At 48.3% G+C, this 16,049-nt stretch overlaps 1 protein-coding gene across 2 annotated transcripts; it reads left to right on the top strand.

The window, feature by feature from the left end:
- The first annotated feature begins 510 nt into the window (after window positions 1-510).
- Window positions 511-15,630, top strand: TCEA2 (transcription elongation factor A2). Of its 2 annotated transcripts, XM_064729648.1 has the most exons (10): window positions 512-710; window positions 3,075-3,137; window positions 3,754-3,859; window positions 4,918-5,008; window positions 10,005-10,138; window positions 11,549-11,605; window positions 12,281-12,435; window positions 12,788-12,934; window positions 14,746-14,817; window positions 15,333-15,630. In XM_064729648.1, exons 1-10 carry the CDS (start codon window positions 642-644, stop codon window positions 15,339-15,341), a joined length of 903 nt encoding a protein of 300 aa, XP_064585718.1. In that variant the 5' UTR covers window positions 512-641; the 3' UTR covers window positions 15,342-15,630. The 2 variants fall into 2 exon arrangements, with proteins under 2 accessions (XP_064585717.1, XP_064585718.1); XM_064729647.1 differs by lacking the exon at window positions 15,333-15,630 and having other exon boundaries at window positions 511-710; window positions 14,746-14,862.
- Window positions 15,631-16,049: the final 419 nt, after the last annotated feature.

Here is a 16,049-nt window from a genome sequence, read left to right as displayed (position 1 = left end):
CTGTCACCACCCCCAAAGGGAAGAATTTATTTCCAATACCCCACCTAATCCTGCCCTCAGCCAGTGTGAAGCCGTTCCCCCTTGCTCTGTCACTCCAGGCCCTTGTCCAAAGCCTCCCTCCATCTCTCTTAGAGCGCCTTAAGGCACAGGAAGGGGCTTTAAAGGTCTGCCCGGAGCCTTGTCTTCTCTAGGCTGAACCCCGCAGCTCTCAGCCTGTCTCCACTGCTCATTATCTCGGTGGCCTCCTCCGGAGCCGCAGCAGCACTCTGGGACACGGCTGTTCCTGCCGTGCCGTGACACAGCCCCGCGGGTGGGGACAGGGACCGGGGGTTCCTCAGCCCCGGCTCCGCTCCGAGCCCCCTCCGCGGGGCGAACCGCAGCCCCCACAGCGCCCCCGGCGGCCGGGCGGCAGCGCACGGGACGGCCGCGGGGCACGCTGGGAGATGGAGTCCCACCCGTGGGCTGCGCTCCGGCAGGCGGCGGGTGGAGCTGGCGTCCCGAGGACTACAACTCCCGTCGTGCCCCGCGTGCGCCCGCCCTGACTGCGGCACCGGGGACTGAGGTGGGCACCGGGTACCGACCGCAGCTCCCCCCGCCCGGACCCCCGTCCGGCCCCGGCACCGATCCCGGGGAGCGGCGAGATGGGCGGGGAGGACGAGATTGTGCGCATTGCCAGGCGCCTGGACAAGATGGTGGCCAAGAAGAACGCGGTGAGTGGCGGCGGCAGGGCCCCCGCAGCCCGGTTGGCGTGGGGAGCCGCCCCCTGCCCCGGGCTCTTGTCTGGCGGACGCGCCCCCTCCTTTCCGCAGGATCCCCTTCTCTGTCCCGCGCTGGTGGACCCCCGCCTCTCCTTCGGTGCCCGTTGTCAGGAGCCTCCCTCCCCCCAGACCCCATTTTGGGAGCCTCTCTTCCAGTGCCGCCCCGCTCATTACATCGTGCTGCAGCAGACGCTCCCCCCTTTAAAGTGGGGTTCCCTCCCGCAGCCCCGTCGCCCTCTCCTGTCCCCATCCTTTGCGGAGGTGTGGGATCCACCCACTGCCACTTATTGGGCGGGCAGCCCTATGTGCCCCCTAGTGTGCTGTGGGAGCCTCCAGTCCCCATACCCCAGGCCTCCGGCATCCCCAGCCCGCATCTCAGGCCTCCGGGGCTCACCCTGTGCTGCCTGCCCGGTGTTCTCCTCCTGGAGAGCATCCCCAGCCCTGCTCCCCTGTCCCGCTGGGAGCCCTTTGGAAGGGGAGTCCGCACCGGCTCGGGGTCCGGTTTGCCCTCGGGGAAAGCCCCGGTGCTGATGGATTTGCTTCCTCCATCTCCATCCCACACTGGCACCGCTGCTCACTGCTGTGGCCTCTGGAGTGTGCAGGGCTGGCCAAGCTGCTGTCTGCACTTGGGGACTCTGGCAGGGTGTGCTGTGACCCGTGTGACAGCCTGGGGGGACAGGAGCCGGTGCTTTCCAGCTTAATGGGATATATCAGTGCTTGTAGGAACAGTGTCATGCAAGTGCTAAGGCAGAAAGGGTTTGTGATGGAGGTAGGCTGTACATCTGTGTTTGGGGTGGGGGACAGGGATTTTGGGGCTGGGAGTGGGAGATGATGTCTGAGGAGTGGGAGGGATTAGAGGAGTGTGGTACTCGTGTGGTGGGATGCTGGGTGCTGTTATCACATGAACTTTTGGATGTTGGACTGACCTTGCCAGCTGTGGGTAGGGCGGGTGCTGTCACTTGTGTCACTGTTGGAACAGCCCAGGGAAGTGTGTTTGGGCTAAACCACAGCCTGTGATGTCTGTTCTTGCTGGTGGCAAGTTTTCAGCATCAGTGTTGAAATAGGAAAGGAACAACTTTGCAGAATTTGCTTCCAGCTTCATTGGGAAAGAGGCAGCTTCTACAGGAGGAGTATGCAACATTTCCTCTTGGCTGGCATTTGAGACAGTGATGAACTACAGCATGTTGTGCGTTGGCTGATCTTAGAACTCTTCCTGCAGGACAGTTTGCTGGAGTACCTGTTTGTTGCTCTAGTTTTTTCGTGGATCCTCACTTGCTGCCATTGTGGCTCCATTTGGAGTCAGACTGGGTCACTTTGGGTGTTCAGGGCTGGATGAATTGGAAGGTGTGGAACTGCCTGGGGGGCAAGTCAGTCGTTCTGGGTACAGTAAATGTGTGTGGTTTAGGCTGGTGTGAGTTGCTTGTGTGCACGCTGAAAGCTTTGACTCTGTTTTGATTCGAGCATCTGTTCTGTAGGGTGGATTGCAGCTGGATTGCTTCCTGGCATGAGTTGGAAGCAGCCCTTGTGCACAGAGAGGATGGGATGTGAGGACAGGGCTGGCTCCCCTACAATGGTGGCTGTGCAGGCCTTGTGCTGCAACTGAGCTTGGAGTGGTCGGTGTTGTAAATGAGCTGCTAAATGTGAACACTGGAAGCCTTGTTTGAGGGAAGGGGGTTGGGAGGAAAGAGCCAGCTGAATGGAGACAGGCCTAGGCCAGGCTGGGATGTGCTAGAGGGAGACAAGTGATTTCCAGTTCTCTGAGTGACTGCCAGTTTTAGGTATCTACAGATTCCTCATCAGATGTTTCCTGGTCCTGGGTTCTGGGATGTGGAGATGATGTTACGAGACTTCACAGAACAAGTTTCAAGTGACCAGCTCTTCAGTATCACAGCTTGCTGGCTTTGCTTCTGGTCTCCCTTTTCTCCTCAGCAGAGTGGGGTATTAATATGAAAACCAGGAAACAGCTACATGGAGTCATTGACAGTTGTAATTCAGAGTGTGGTTTTCAGGTGTTAAAAACGTTCAGCATGCCAGGTAAGAATAATAAACTAGTGCTGCACTTGCACCATACACAAGCAAGGACCTGTAGCACTCCACTGGTCTTCTGTTTTGCCCATTCCAATGATTCAGGTGCCTTCAGGTTGCAGGATCTGCTGTCTGTGTGGAACAGGACCCAGCAGTGCATTTGCTGATGTTTCAGGGAATGTTTGTTGGTGTTCTTCCCTTTGAATTCAACTTTCTGTGTCTATTCCCAAGCTGTTGAATTTCCTTTAATAGAAGCTGAGGCACTCATTCTCTTTCTCTTTTCCTCTCCAGGAAGGTGCGATGGATTTACTGAAAGAACTGAAAAGTATGCCTATGACTTTGGATTTACTGCAGGTGAGTTGCACAGTTATGGTAAAAAGCTCGAGTTTACATCTGGATGAGTTCAAAATGTTGTCTAAATAAATTTAATACATTTCCTCACACTTCTCGCCTCATGCAAAGAATAAAAATAAACATTAAATCCAACAAAATAGTGCAGAAGTTGGGTTTTGAATTGGCAGTTAAAGAGCTCTGGGTCACCATGTGTGTAACTGCTCAAATCTTGTTTGTAGGCTGCAAAAAGGGGAAAGACTGGGTTAAAGTAGCAAACACAGAGGGCAGTCGTGGGAGAGTTCTTTGTAATGTTGATATTTAGGACACTGGGGAGGAGTGAGCAGAATTACAATTTGGAGTTTGTGATGCATCTTGGAGTTTTTCACTCTAAGCTTGAATATCACTCACAAGTGTGCAGGGAAGGGATTTGTGGGAGATTGGATGTGTTTTCTCTTCAGCTGTGCAAGCTGGAGGGTGCACCTTGCTCTTCCAAAATTGTAAGGGTCACAGAATCATTCTGCAAGCCTTTGGATACTCCTGTCTTGGTCATGGCTTTGACTTTGTCATGGTTATTTGAGATTTCAGTTAATAATATTGAGTGTGTTCTGGAGTGGTTCACTGGGGTGTTCCCTTGCAGTCCACCCGCATTGGGATGTCGGTGAACGCGCTGAGGAAGCAGAGCACAGATGAAGAAGTGATATCACTTGCCAAATCCCTCATCAAATCTTGGAAGAAACTTCTAGGTAAGGAAATCAGCATGTTCCTGTCAGATTCAGCTTGTGAACAAGCTGCCTTCAGTGGGAGGCTGAGTTTTTTGGGAGAGCTTATCTCTTGATCTGAATAAACATTCTAGCAAATCAGCCTTTACAATTCCACCCTCTCTGTCTTTCGAGTTTTGTGTCCTATCATGCATCCCTCTAGATTTAGCTCCTGTTTAGCCAGCTCATCATTGGAAGAGCATTGAAAGCTTCAGGACTATTAACTTATACCTCATCACATAATAATTAGCAATGTTATTTGTGCTCTGAAGCCTCTGCTCCCACTTGTGCTCTGCGTGGCATTAGCACCGTGTGTGCTGTCAGCAGCTCAGGAAGGGAAGTGCTGGAATGGATTTGGGGTGGTGAGCTGGAGAAGGATTTGAGTTCACCATCTTGTAGATAAACTCACATGGACCATTTCCAGCTGGGGAGGCTTTCCCTGTTATGGGCTCTCATTTCTTGCCAGGCTGGATGAGTGTTAAAAGGGCTCTTTTCCTGTGCTGCCTGGATTGTGACCTCCTCATTGGGTTGGGTGTGTATTGGCTAGACTCAGACAATTTACCTCTGGGTCAAACTTGTTCTACAGTGTCAAGAAGGTCCTTTCCAGGGTTGTGCTGTTGGCTTTCAGCAGCACTTAGGAATCAGAAGAAGTTCCACAAGGACCAGCCTGTACTGGCCCTTCAGCTGGTGTTGGCTGGAAATTCTGCTTTTAGTTGTGCTTGAGAGAACTTGATCTAATCCCTGCTCAGCAGCCTCTGAAAGAAACTTTTGTGAAGAGGCTTGTCTTGTGAGGAAGCTTATCTCCCAGGCAGGGAGACTGCTCTCTAGTTTGGTGAGGAAGGCTTTTGTTTGAATTAGTTTCTACTTGGAGGCAAGGAAAAGGTCTGTTGGGAAGCAGGAAGGCCATAAAGGCATTTTCTCCTGATTCTTTTTGGGAGAGCAGTAACTTTAGGCCAACAGTGGGTAGTGTGAAAACACTGAGGAGTATAGGCAGGGCTGCAGCATAAAGATCAGTTCTGAACTTATTCCTTTTTTGAACATAGATGCTTCTGAGGAAAAAAATGAGGACAAAAAGAAAAGCCTGTCTTTGCCAACATCTTCCTCCAGGGAGACTGGTAACTCAAGAGACCAAAGGTAATACTTCCCTTTTACCAGAGATGACATTGTTAGAGAATTTAAGTTTTCTTAAGGCATCTTACTTTAATTTTATTTTTACGTGTCTGAGTCGGGAATTTTGTATAGTCAAAGTGTCTGAGTCAGGCTTTTTGTATAGTCAAATTTCTTATCAGGGATGCTCAAAGTCTTTCTTCTTCTAGGTTGATCTGTGTGGTGTTATTAATTAACTGTAATGCAGAAATGCACATCTAAAAATTCAGTGGCTTTAATGAGTTTTAAAATTTTATTCATATTTTATTTAAAGTTTTTTACTCTTGGTTATATGTTGTTTTTGCTAATAGTAGAACATTTCCCTATTCTTTTTTATGTTGCATTTTTATGCATTTTTGTTTATTTCTAACTTTAAACTCCTTAGAATGAAGATTATTTTTGGCCTTTGCAGTGGATGGGATTGATTGGTACATTACTAAAGTAAAACTTCCATTTCTTTGTCCTTGACAAATCCCAGCAGAAGTGCCCTTTTCCCTGGGCTGATGTCCCCCAGCTGGCAGGTCAGCTGCATGCTTGCTCCTTGCCATGCCTTGGATGCTGCATCCTGTTTCCACTGCCTGTGACTGCAGTTGTTGAGTGCAGACAGTGATCAAAGGGGAGGGGAAAAATGGGATTTAAAGCTTTCTTCTAGAAATTTCTCCCAGCCTCAGATCCCAGGAGGGTGTGTGCTTCCTAGATTTGGCTCTTAAGTGATTTAGCCAATTTCCCAAGTTTGACAGAAGATTTAGAGTATTCAGGCTGTGGTCCTGCTGGCTTGCAGGATTTTCCATGTTTGCAGCCTTTGTTTGTCACTTTCTTGTCACTTCCTTGGTTTTGCTCAGCTCTCTCAAGGCTTGGCACTTCAGGGTGAGCCTTTGCAGCTCGATCCAGAGCTGCTGGTGGAGAGAAGGCTGCTGATGCTCCATGACTTTAAATGATTGGTATCTTTGGTTATTTCCTTCCATAAAATGGCAAAAAGGATTTGATAAGTGCAGTGAAAGGCCTTGGAAAACTTCACAGCCAGGATGGAGTGCAATGATGCAGTGCAGAGTGGGAGCCAGATCTGTGTGTATCTGTGGGATTTCACTCAGAAGAGGATCTTGGCTGTAGGTACAGAGGCAAAACCTCTCCTTGCTGCCTCCCTTCTTTGTCCCTTATCACGGGTTATGTGGGGTGGAGCTGTCTGTCTTGTGCTGGTGATGTTCCCTTGTGCTGCAGATACTGCAGTTTGATGGGGTTTTTTAATCCTTGATGCTTTTTACATGTATTCAACCTCCATCTTCTGACTAGCAAAGCATCCCCTTGGCTGTGAAGGATGAGCAGAAGCCAATGGATTAGTGTAGCCTAGACCAGGAGCAAGGGCCAGCTCCTGGTGTTAGTCTGTTGAGCCAGGCTCTCTTCCAGAGATAGGAATGTTTTTTTCTCCAGTCCTGCAAAATAAACTACTAATCTGCCTTAAAAAAATAATAATTTATTGGCAGAGGAGAGTTTCTGTTCTTTGAAGCAGAGACTGCACTGGAGTCAGACTGGTTGCTCAGTGTGTGATAGCTGGTTCAGATGAGGCTGCTGTCAAGACACCAAAGAAATCAGTTTGTATTCAGATATTTCCGCCTCTTAGTCTGTTAGATTTTGGCTATGCCTTCCATTTTGGTCAGGGAAAAATATTTGACTAACTCTTAGCCTGAAAGTCATGTTGCTTTCTGGAGCACAGATGTAGAAATCCCTGTGTAGTGACTGGAGCTCTCACTGCAAGACCTGAAGGCTCTGAGCCAGCCAGTGTGGAGCTGGCACCTGTGAATTTAGATGCTGCATTAGTCTAATCCAAAGCATATTCTGTTGTGCTGCAGAGTTTCAGACCCATAGTGTAGTGCATTTTAATGGGCTGTGTCTAATGTTTCTGTCTCTGGCAGCATGAGGTTTTTCTTTTCCAGGATTCTCTAAACTGCCTTTATTAGGAGGTTTTGGATCTGTGGCCTGAATTTAGCTCTTCTGTGGCATTTTCTTCCAGTGCAGCCCTGAGATCTGTTTGCAATCCCTGGCTGCTGCTTTGCCACCATTTTGTTCCAGCACAGCCTTGTTTTATGTATAAACTTTTGCTGCCTGGATAGATTTACAAGCTCTTTCTTATGTTTAACAGGAACAGTGTGAACCACAAGGATTTCCTGAAATAAGTCTTCTAGGTGTGTTTGAACTCTATTTCCCAACAATTCTATTTATAAACTAACCTCTAAACCTTAATAAATAATTTTCTGTCTTTGGAATGGCTGAGAGGTCTGTTTCATCTAATTCTTGAGGGATCAGCTCTCATCTCAGTGCATGGTTGATGTGTGTGTGCAGGCAAATGTATCTTTCCTCATCAGCCAACAGAGGTGGGACTTACCATGCATCTTGTTGAGCTTTTTCCACCCCCAAGGAATAAACATCTAAATATTCAATTGCAGTTAGAACCTATCTGAAAATCAATTATTACCTCTGTAAATACAGGACTGAAGGCCTGTGTTTGAGGACTCATTGTAGTGAAGGTTGATGTTCTGAGTTCACACTGAGGTCACTGAGTTCACACACAGCATTCTGCTCTGGGAAACCTTTGTTTGTTGATTGAAAAATGATACAAAATTTAAATCTGGAAGAGCTCTCAGGAAACTTCTCCTGCAGCCGCTTCTCAGCACAGCACAATCTCTGCCCAAGCTGTCCCTCACAGGCTTTTTTCAAGCTCTTTGACAACCCTAGAAAACCTCAGGGTAAGGCATTTCCACAGCTGCCCTTGGCAGTGTTTCCAATTCATAACTCACCTTTACAGTTTAAAACTTACTCTCAATAAAAACTTGTCTTACAAAACCCATTTCTACACCCTTCTGTGGATTTTTTCCTACCATCCTCCTTTGTAAAGAATTTCAGGACTTGTCTCCTTTAAGTTTCTCTTGCCACAAACCACCCATATTCCTTCAGTCCTTCCTCTTACTCTAAGTATGCTTTGCCTTTGTCCTTTGGGAAGTCTAATTTTTCCAAACTGTTTTATGTAACATGAGAAGCTGTGATTTTTTAGAATGGTTATTCCTGAATTATGGGTTATTCCTTAGTGTATGCTCTGGTATATACACCCCCATGAGTGGTGCCTGTGATTTGTGTGTAGCTTCTTAAGCACAAAAGTACCTGATGGCAGTTTCTACATTCCAGATGGGAGAAAATCATCATCTAATGGATTATTTACAGGCTAAGTTGTTTCTTCTTTTTGTAACACATGCAGTGTAAATCCTATTGAATGTTTTGAGCTGCTTGAACACAAATCTGTTCTTTAATAAGATCCTGCAGTGCTGACCAGTATAACCAACTGGTAAAAAGGGGTTTTATTCAGCTACTGGTCAGTAAAACACAGTGAGCTGACAGTACAATCTCCCTCACAGAGTGCATCATCTCATTCATATAAGCAAGAAATCAAAGTTCTGTTTTGTTTTAATGTGAACCATTTGCTGAAGGTTCACTGATGGATGCTTCTGAAAAGGGCTTGGTGAGGTTCTGAACTGAGAAAATCTGGTAGCCCCAGTGATGATCTGTGGGATTTGAGCCAGACTGGATATGACCTTAGTCACAGGATAAGTCCCTAAAGTCGTCTGGCTCAGTTTGTGTGGCAGCAGATTCAGAAGGTTTCCAGCTTAGTGCTGTTTTTTTGTGGGCTGACTAATCTCTTCCAGGACAGTGTAGTGGAAGTGCTTGTTCATAACAAATTTATTTTTGAAGGCAAAGAACTGGCAGTAGTGACCCAGCTTAACAAAATTTGTCAAGCCACTTGGATCTTCAAGAAGATATTGCTGGCATGCCATGGGTGGAATATTGAGGTTTCTTTTTTTCCCCTTTCTTTCTCTTTGTGCAATAATGGTACCAGGCATTTTGCAGCCAAATCACCAAAGCCAGAGCAATCTCTGCTGAAAAAAAATAAATTGCTGTTGTTCTGCCTAGATTTAGGGGGGAGAACAAAGCTCTAGAAAATCATCTGTGATTCATACTAACCCAGATCTTTTACCAGCAGTATTTGCAGGGCTGACTAACACCATGTGCAGATGTTAGGCTTTCTGTGTGCACAACCAGCTGAGCTGCTCACTGAGGTTCCTTCTCTGCATGCAGACCCTGCAGCAGTGACTCAGCCTGCCCACATCATGTGCTGATTGTGCAGGCAGGTCTCCATCCTGCTCCCCTGGCAGGTGACCTGACTGAGTCAGCCACAGCAGGCAGGTGTTTGCATTCCCTTGCCTGTGCCCATGACTGCCTGCAGGTAGAAATGGAGTTATTTTTAAGAGCAAAGCAGTATTTCTTAGTCCTGTGCTAGCCTGGCCCCTGTATGAGCTGTGTGTGCCTGTGTAGGGTTGCTCTTCTGTGAGATGAGTAATCAGTCTTGCTCAGATTACAGGAAAAAGGAAGAACCTTTTATGTGCTACACTTTGTTGTTGTCTTTTAAATATCAAAGCTGAAGGAGCCTTTTTTTTTTGTTTTGTTTTTTTTGTTTTTCTTAGCACAGCTCCTTCTTCTGGAGCTTTCTGCTTGCTTTCTGCTGAGAGCAGTGATAGGCCTGGAGTCCTGCAAAGTTAAAGAGGAAAGAAGTACCATGAATCTGCTCTGCAGTGCCAAACTGAGAGTGCTGATGGTCTCAGATGTCCTGAGTGTATTTGGGTTACTGGTGGTGTTCAACAGTGATGTTTTCACTTGATGCCCAGTGGTGCAGCAGCTGATGTGTGTTGAATAACACAAGACTGTTCATGGATTAAACCTCAGCTGGCAGCCAGCAGTGTCCACAGGAGAGCTGTGTCTGGGCTGAGGGCGTTGGCTGCCGTGCTGTGCTCTGTGCTGGTTTGGGACAATGACTTTGCACTGTGTTCTGACTGGTTCTGTATTGTGATTAACAGGATGCTTGGCCACATACCTGCTGCTTCCTTCTCTGCTCTCAGTGGCCCAAACTGAGACATTCTGACAGGTGAAGTTTTTCTTTTAGCTCCACCAAAAGGCAGGAGCCTCCAAAGACTCCGACCACCCCCAAAATCACCACCTTCCCTCCGGCCCCCGTCACGTGCGACGCTGTGCGCAACAAATGCAGGGAGATGCTGACGGCAGCTCTGCAGGCTGATGGTGAGTGCTGGGGGAAGCTCTGCATTGCCTCAAGTGCTTCACAGCTCCTGGATCATTCTCACAGAGACTCTCAGTGCCAGCTCAGCTTAGACATACTGTTCTAGAGCAGCCTTGTCAAAGGATTATTGCCAGCAGCTCAGTCTAGCCACTGGTCACCCATTTGATGAACTGGCTGCTGTTGCAGCTTTTTCAGACTCTTACACAGGGACCAGGCTTGAGCTGGAGGCATGACAATGTGCAAAGCAATGGCTGTTAAGAACACAGGGTTTGTCACACAGGGTTGCAACATGGGGTGGTCTTTGCTGAAGTTTAATCTTTCAGGTGTGCAGAGATTTGCTTCGCTTTCTACATCTTTTATGATTGCTGTTAAGTGAAGCTGTCTTCCCTGCCAACCTTGGGGCACAAAGTCAAGCTGTAACTCAGTACATGGACTTTGTAGGGATGGTGCTTATGCCAGGCAGCATCTGCTGTAAGACTCTGCTGCCTTTGCAGACAGGAGCCCTTTAAATATTGTGGTCCTCTGGATCTGGGGTGGAACAGATCCCTCTTGCATTCAGACTGTGCCATCTCAAGTGAGAGGCAGGTACTCAGCATGTCTGGAAATTGAGCATCTGGTTGTGTCCACATTGCAGATCGCTTAAAAAAATTGGGGTCTAAGCACTGCAGAGTCTTATTAATTTGGAGCCAAGGAATGTAGATGACAGATGGAGAAGTTCATGAGGTCTTTATTTCTAGCCTTCCCATGCATGTCTTTGTATGCTGCATTAAATACATTGCACAGCTCTTAGAAAAACCCTTTCCATATGAAATCTGGGAAAGAGTTCCCTTGAGTCTTTCCCTAAGCTCAGCTGTGCCCTACCTTCCTTCCTTTATGGTGTTTATCATACTGGCTGTCCAAATCCATGGCAGTTATGCGCTCTGTATGATGCTGTTTAACTGGTGTGTGGGGGAAGAGGGGAGGAGCAGACAGTCCTGAGGTGAGATGAGAAAGGAAGGCTTGATCCCAATGCTGCACACCTCCAGGCCCTCCCAGATGGTTGGTCTGAGTAGAGTTACTTATTGAGGTGAATATCTGATGAAACTCAATTCCTGCCTATATACATTTGATTTCAATAGTATGAAAAATATATTGGAAAACTAATAAGTTCTTAGGCTGTTGTTAGCTCTGTCTCATGCAGTCCATATCCTAGAGAGGCACAGGGCACAGACTGGCTAGATTAATCCATTTTCATCATTGCCCTTTTCCAAAGGGTCAGAGGGTAGCAAGAGCAAAGGCCAAGATGCCATTTGATGGGAAGAGCATGTGAATCAAACCAGCAAGCTGTCCAGATGTGTAGCTCAGAAATAGTGAGCGTGGGGAGCCCTGGTGTGGTTGGAAGGCACTGAGCTCCTGTTTGTGCTGTCTTACAGACGACTACATCGCCATCGGTGCTGACTGCGAGCACATAGCAGCCCAGATTGAAGAGTATATCCTTGCTGTACTGTGCTTCCTGCATGCCTCCAGCAGAGAAATCCATGTGCTCAAAGGAAAAATGGGACTCTCTGTGCATAAATGTTCTGCTGCAGCTTGTCAGGGCTCTGGGTCTGCTAAGGAACTACCAGTGTGGAGTTGGAGCTCAGAGACTGTAATCCCTTGTTTGTTCTTCTCATCAGGGTGTTGTTTCCTGCTTTTGATTCTGCTTCCAAATACATGCAACTTCCCTGGGCTCCCTGTTGAGGAGAGTGTGCTGATCTAGACAAAAGCAATGGAAAGGATGGAGCAGTGAGGATCAAGTTGCATGGTGATGTGAGATAAGCCTTATGTGGGGAATTTGCTTGATTTAGGAACTGTGGGGTTGGAGGTGCAGCTGGGCTCTCTCAGTGTAGGGGTTTGTGGCTGCCTTGCTGAGAGAAAGGGGAGATTGTAGAACCTGAGCATAGCTGAATATTTCCAGCACAGTGAAAAAGCCCAAGCTGGAAGCCCCTGGAGTTTGGGATTGTATAAACCTGCTCTCAAGTCCAGCACTGACCTCCCAGAGCAGATGCTGCTGTCATGTCCCAGCACCTCCATCTTGGCAGTGGATGACAGTCCCTGCTCTTCACGGGTGGCTGGGAAGTGCTTGATGCCTCTGGGTTGGTTGCAGGCTCCTTGACTGCCCTCACGCATCTACCAGGATGTCAAGAACACCGACATGAAATACAAAAACCGCGTGAGGAGCCGCATCTCCAACCTGAAGGACTCCAAAAATCCCGAGCTGAAAAAGAACGTGCTGTGTGGGGCCATCACCCCTGAGCAGATTGCTGTGATGACCTCGGAGGTGAGGGAGCCTGGGGAGCAGGGTTTGCTTCTCACAGGGGATGTCCTGAGGCTTAGCTGGGCTGCTGCAAGGGTTGCAGTTTTCTCACTAGCTGCTGTCAGAATGCATGGAGTGAGCTTGCAGTGGGGTTTGCAGTGTGGAGAGTGGTTTGTTGGGCCTTCCCATCATCCCAGGGCCCTGGGTATGAACCAGAAACCAGAATTGGAACAGGCTTTCTGTGTTAATGCCCATCTGTCAGGCTGCCTTGTCCTGTTGGCTGTTTCCACTGTAGTGGGTGTGGTGGTAAAACTGGGCAGATGTGATTTTATTGCCTTTTTTCTTTTTTTCTTTTTTTTTTTTTTTTTTCTGAAAGGAAATGGCCAGTAATGAGCTGAAAGAGATCAGGAAAGCCATGACAAAAGAAGCAATCCGGGAGCATCAGATGGCCAAGACAGGAGGGACACAGACTGACCTCTTCACCTGTGGGAAATGCAAGAAGAAGAACTGCACCTACACCCAGGTTGGTTTTCCTGCTCCTGTCTTGGCCTCTGCACAGGCCATGATCTGTCATGGTCACGAGCTCGCATTGCTCTGTGACAGGCCCTGCAGCACAACTCAAATTTTGCTACTGGTGGACAGAAAACACTCACACATGTTTCTGTGAGCTTGTGTAAATTTTGGCTCACTTGAACAAGAGCAGGAGTTGTGCAGCACTGAGGAAGCTTTCAAAAGTTCAGCAGTGCTCTACACTGAAAGCAGGTGCTGGGAATGCTGGGATTCAGACAAGAAAGGAGTGGGTAGTGTAGAGGCGAGGCTGCAGAAACTGACTCAGACATGTTGATGGTATTAAAAGTACAAATTAAGAATATAGATTACCTGCAGCTGGATGAGTCCCAACTTATTTAAACTCAAATAGCATGAAATGAGTGAAACAAAAGGAATAAAGGAAGCTGTGATGTGAGCAGACAGAGGATTTTTCTTCCCCGTGGCCAGCTGTTGGAAGCCTTGTGCATTACCAGTGCTTTTTAGCTCCCATGTTTGTGCCAGGCATCTGGAGATAAATGTGCCTTTGCTGTGAATCAGTGGTTTAGAATGTGCAGATACCCAAAAATGCACCAGCAGCCACCAGATTGCTGCTGAGTGACTGCGCACAAACTGCGTGTGCAAGTGCCGGCTGAGACTCCTGCATCTGCTTGGACTTGACATACAAACACATGGAAAGAGAAGGAGATCCAGAAGTCTGACCAGGGAGTTTCCTTTGGCTCAGCAGCAGTCTTACATCCCACAGGCTGGCTCAGGAAAGGGGCCTCGCTCTGCCAGTGCTCCCAGTAAGCATTCCTGGGCTGTCCCAGCACACTCCCAGCACTGTCTCCACCTGGAGTGGACTGGAGTTTAAGTGCCTGGAATTTGAACAGGAGACAGCAGTGTCCTCTAAATAGCAATATCAAGCTTTCTGTACTTTGTTTCCTAGTGAAATCACTAGTGGGTGATGAGATGTAAGTCTCAAGTACATGCACTGGCATTTATGAACATGTTGGAAGCAGACAGTAAAGGGGGAGAATTACAGAATTCAGCTATCCAGCATTCTTGTAAAAATGGTTAATTTGCATCATGCAAATATTGTGACTCTTGCACATGGGGTAATTACACACATAGATCACCATAATCACCCCTCAGCACAGTTCTGCCTGACTGGTGTGGGGAGTACCAGTGTTTTCAGTCTAGATCTGCCTTGTGGTATTCAAATGCCATGAAAATCTGGTTTTTACTAAAGTATGTGTTTCTGGCAAGAGCCAGTCAGAGGCAGCAATCACATCTGGGTTAAATATCAGAGTTCCTTAATGGCTCAAACACAAACCAGACTGGAACTGTGCAGAACCTGGTAACCCGGAGTGTGTTCCTGTGAGGCCAGGATGTTGGACTGCTCTGTAAATGGGAATGACTGGAGTGCTTTTTTAATGCTTTTGTGCTTGGGACTGAGGGGTTTGTCATGGCAGTGCTGGCCACATCCCTTCCTGGGGGACAGTTTGGGGAGGGATTGGCTGTGCATGTCCACTTCCAGAGTCACCTGCAAGAAATGGACAGCAGATGTAGTGAAGAGGGAAATACACTGTCCCAAAACTTGTCACTGAGGTAATGTCAGGCTGAAGGGGGTTATGATGTGTGTATTATGTGTAATACAACCACCAGACTGATTTTACTGGAAAGCTCCTTTTGCCATCCCAGACCTTGGTCTCTCATTGATTTTGTGAGCCCAGCACCAACCCCTGGAGGCCAGAGGGACAGGGCCATGTGTGATGCTCAGCTCTCACCTCCCTTCTGTCCCCCCAGGTGCAGACCCGCAGCTCCGATGAGCCCATGACCACCTTCGTCGTGTGCAATGAGTGTGGGAATCGCTGGAAGGTAGCACACCAGGGCTGTTACTGGCACTGAGGGGTGGTGGGGGCTGTTCCCAGCATGCTGCAGGCACTTGGCTGCTCCTCAGAGGTGCTTGCCAAGCCCTCACTGGCTCTAGAGACTGATCTTCCCTCTCAGCACAGAGGCAAGAGCTCCTGGGTTCATCCCTGCAGACCAGCTGGGGTCAAGTCTCATTTCCACATTCCCTGCTCTCTTCTCATGTCCCTTCTTCCACAACCAGCTTCACTGTGCTTTCCATGCTGCCTCTGAGGGTAGTGGTGATGATGTTCAGGATTTCAGAGTGGCTCTTTCATGCTGTGCACAGAGCTCAGGGGTGAGCAGAAATGATGCCACTACAAAGTGCCAAAGAGCCACAACAAGAGATTCACATGGGAGCTCCCTTTGCCCCCACTTCTGAGAACCCCCAAGCCCTTGCCAGGTTCTGAAACAAGCCCACACCTGGATCCTTACCTTCTTAGCAGTGAGGTTTCTAATGGGGTTTGAACTCCCTTCTCTTGCAGTTCTGCTGACACGTGCCAAGGCCCAGAGCGGCAGCCAAACGCAGACCCGAGCGCAGCCTCCGCACGCCGGCTCCCACGGCAGTTGTGTTTTGTGTCCCAGTGAGTTTGCATTGTCACACGCTGAGAGCAGCAGCAGGGAGGCCTGGGCCTCGCAGAGAGCCACAGCCATGGGCTGACAGGTTGGCAGGAGAGCTCACTAAACACACCCAGTCATTACTTTCTCATCTAAGCGAGTACGGTCACTTTCTCTTCAAAACTAATATTAAACATTTTTGTCAGTTTCTGACTTTTATTTCAACTGTGTGTGAAGCACTTTGTTTTTCCAGCATTGGAACTTGACAGGCGGTCCGTGTCCAGGTGGATGAGGACTGAATAATGCCTGGAGCAGCAGAAAGTGAGATGTGACTTGCAGGCACACCCTTGGTGTGTGAAGGCTTGTTTCTGTCACCTCATGGAATCTCAATCACTGGGCCACGGCCTGGGGCAGCTGGGTGGGCAGTACTGTTGACAGGAAACAGCTTTTGGGGCAGAGATCAGATGTTGCTTTCCATCTTGGCGGCATTCACTGGATTTTGCACTGATTGCTTGTCATCTTGAGCCTTTAAATGCCAACAGCATCAGCTGCTGCAAAGATCAGAATGCACTGCTCAGGTTGTAACAGACTGAGAGCAGGATGACAACAGCCACAGTAAATCCCACCCCAAACTGTTCAAGGTG

Source organism: Zonotrichia leucophrys, chromosome 20, assembly GCF_028769735.1.
Source record: "Zonotrichia leucophrys gambelii isolate GWCS_2022_RI chromosome 20, RI_Zleu_2.0, whole genome shotgun sequence".
NCBI classification, from domain to species: domain Eukaryota; kingdom Metazoa; phylum Chordata; class Aves; order Passeriformes; family Passerellidae; genus Zonotrichia; species Zonotrichia leucophrys.
Note: the sequence above shows the minus strand (reverse complement) of the source record. Positions and strands in the feature narration are given on the sequence as shown.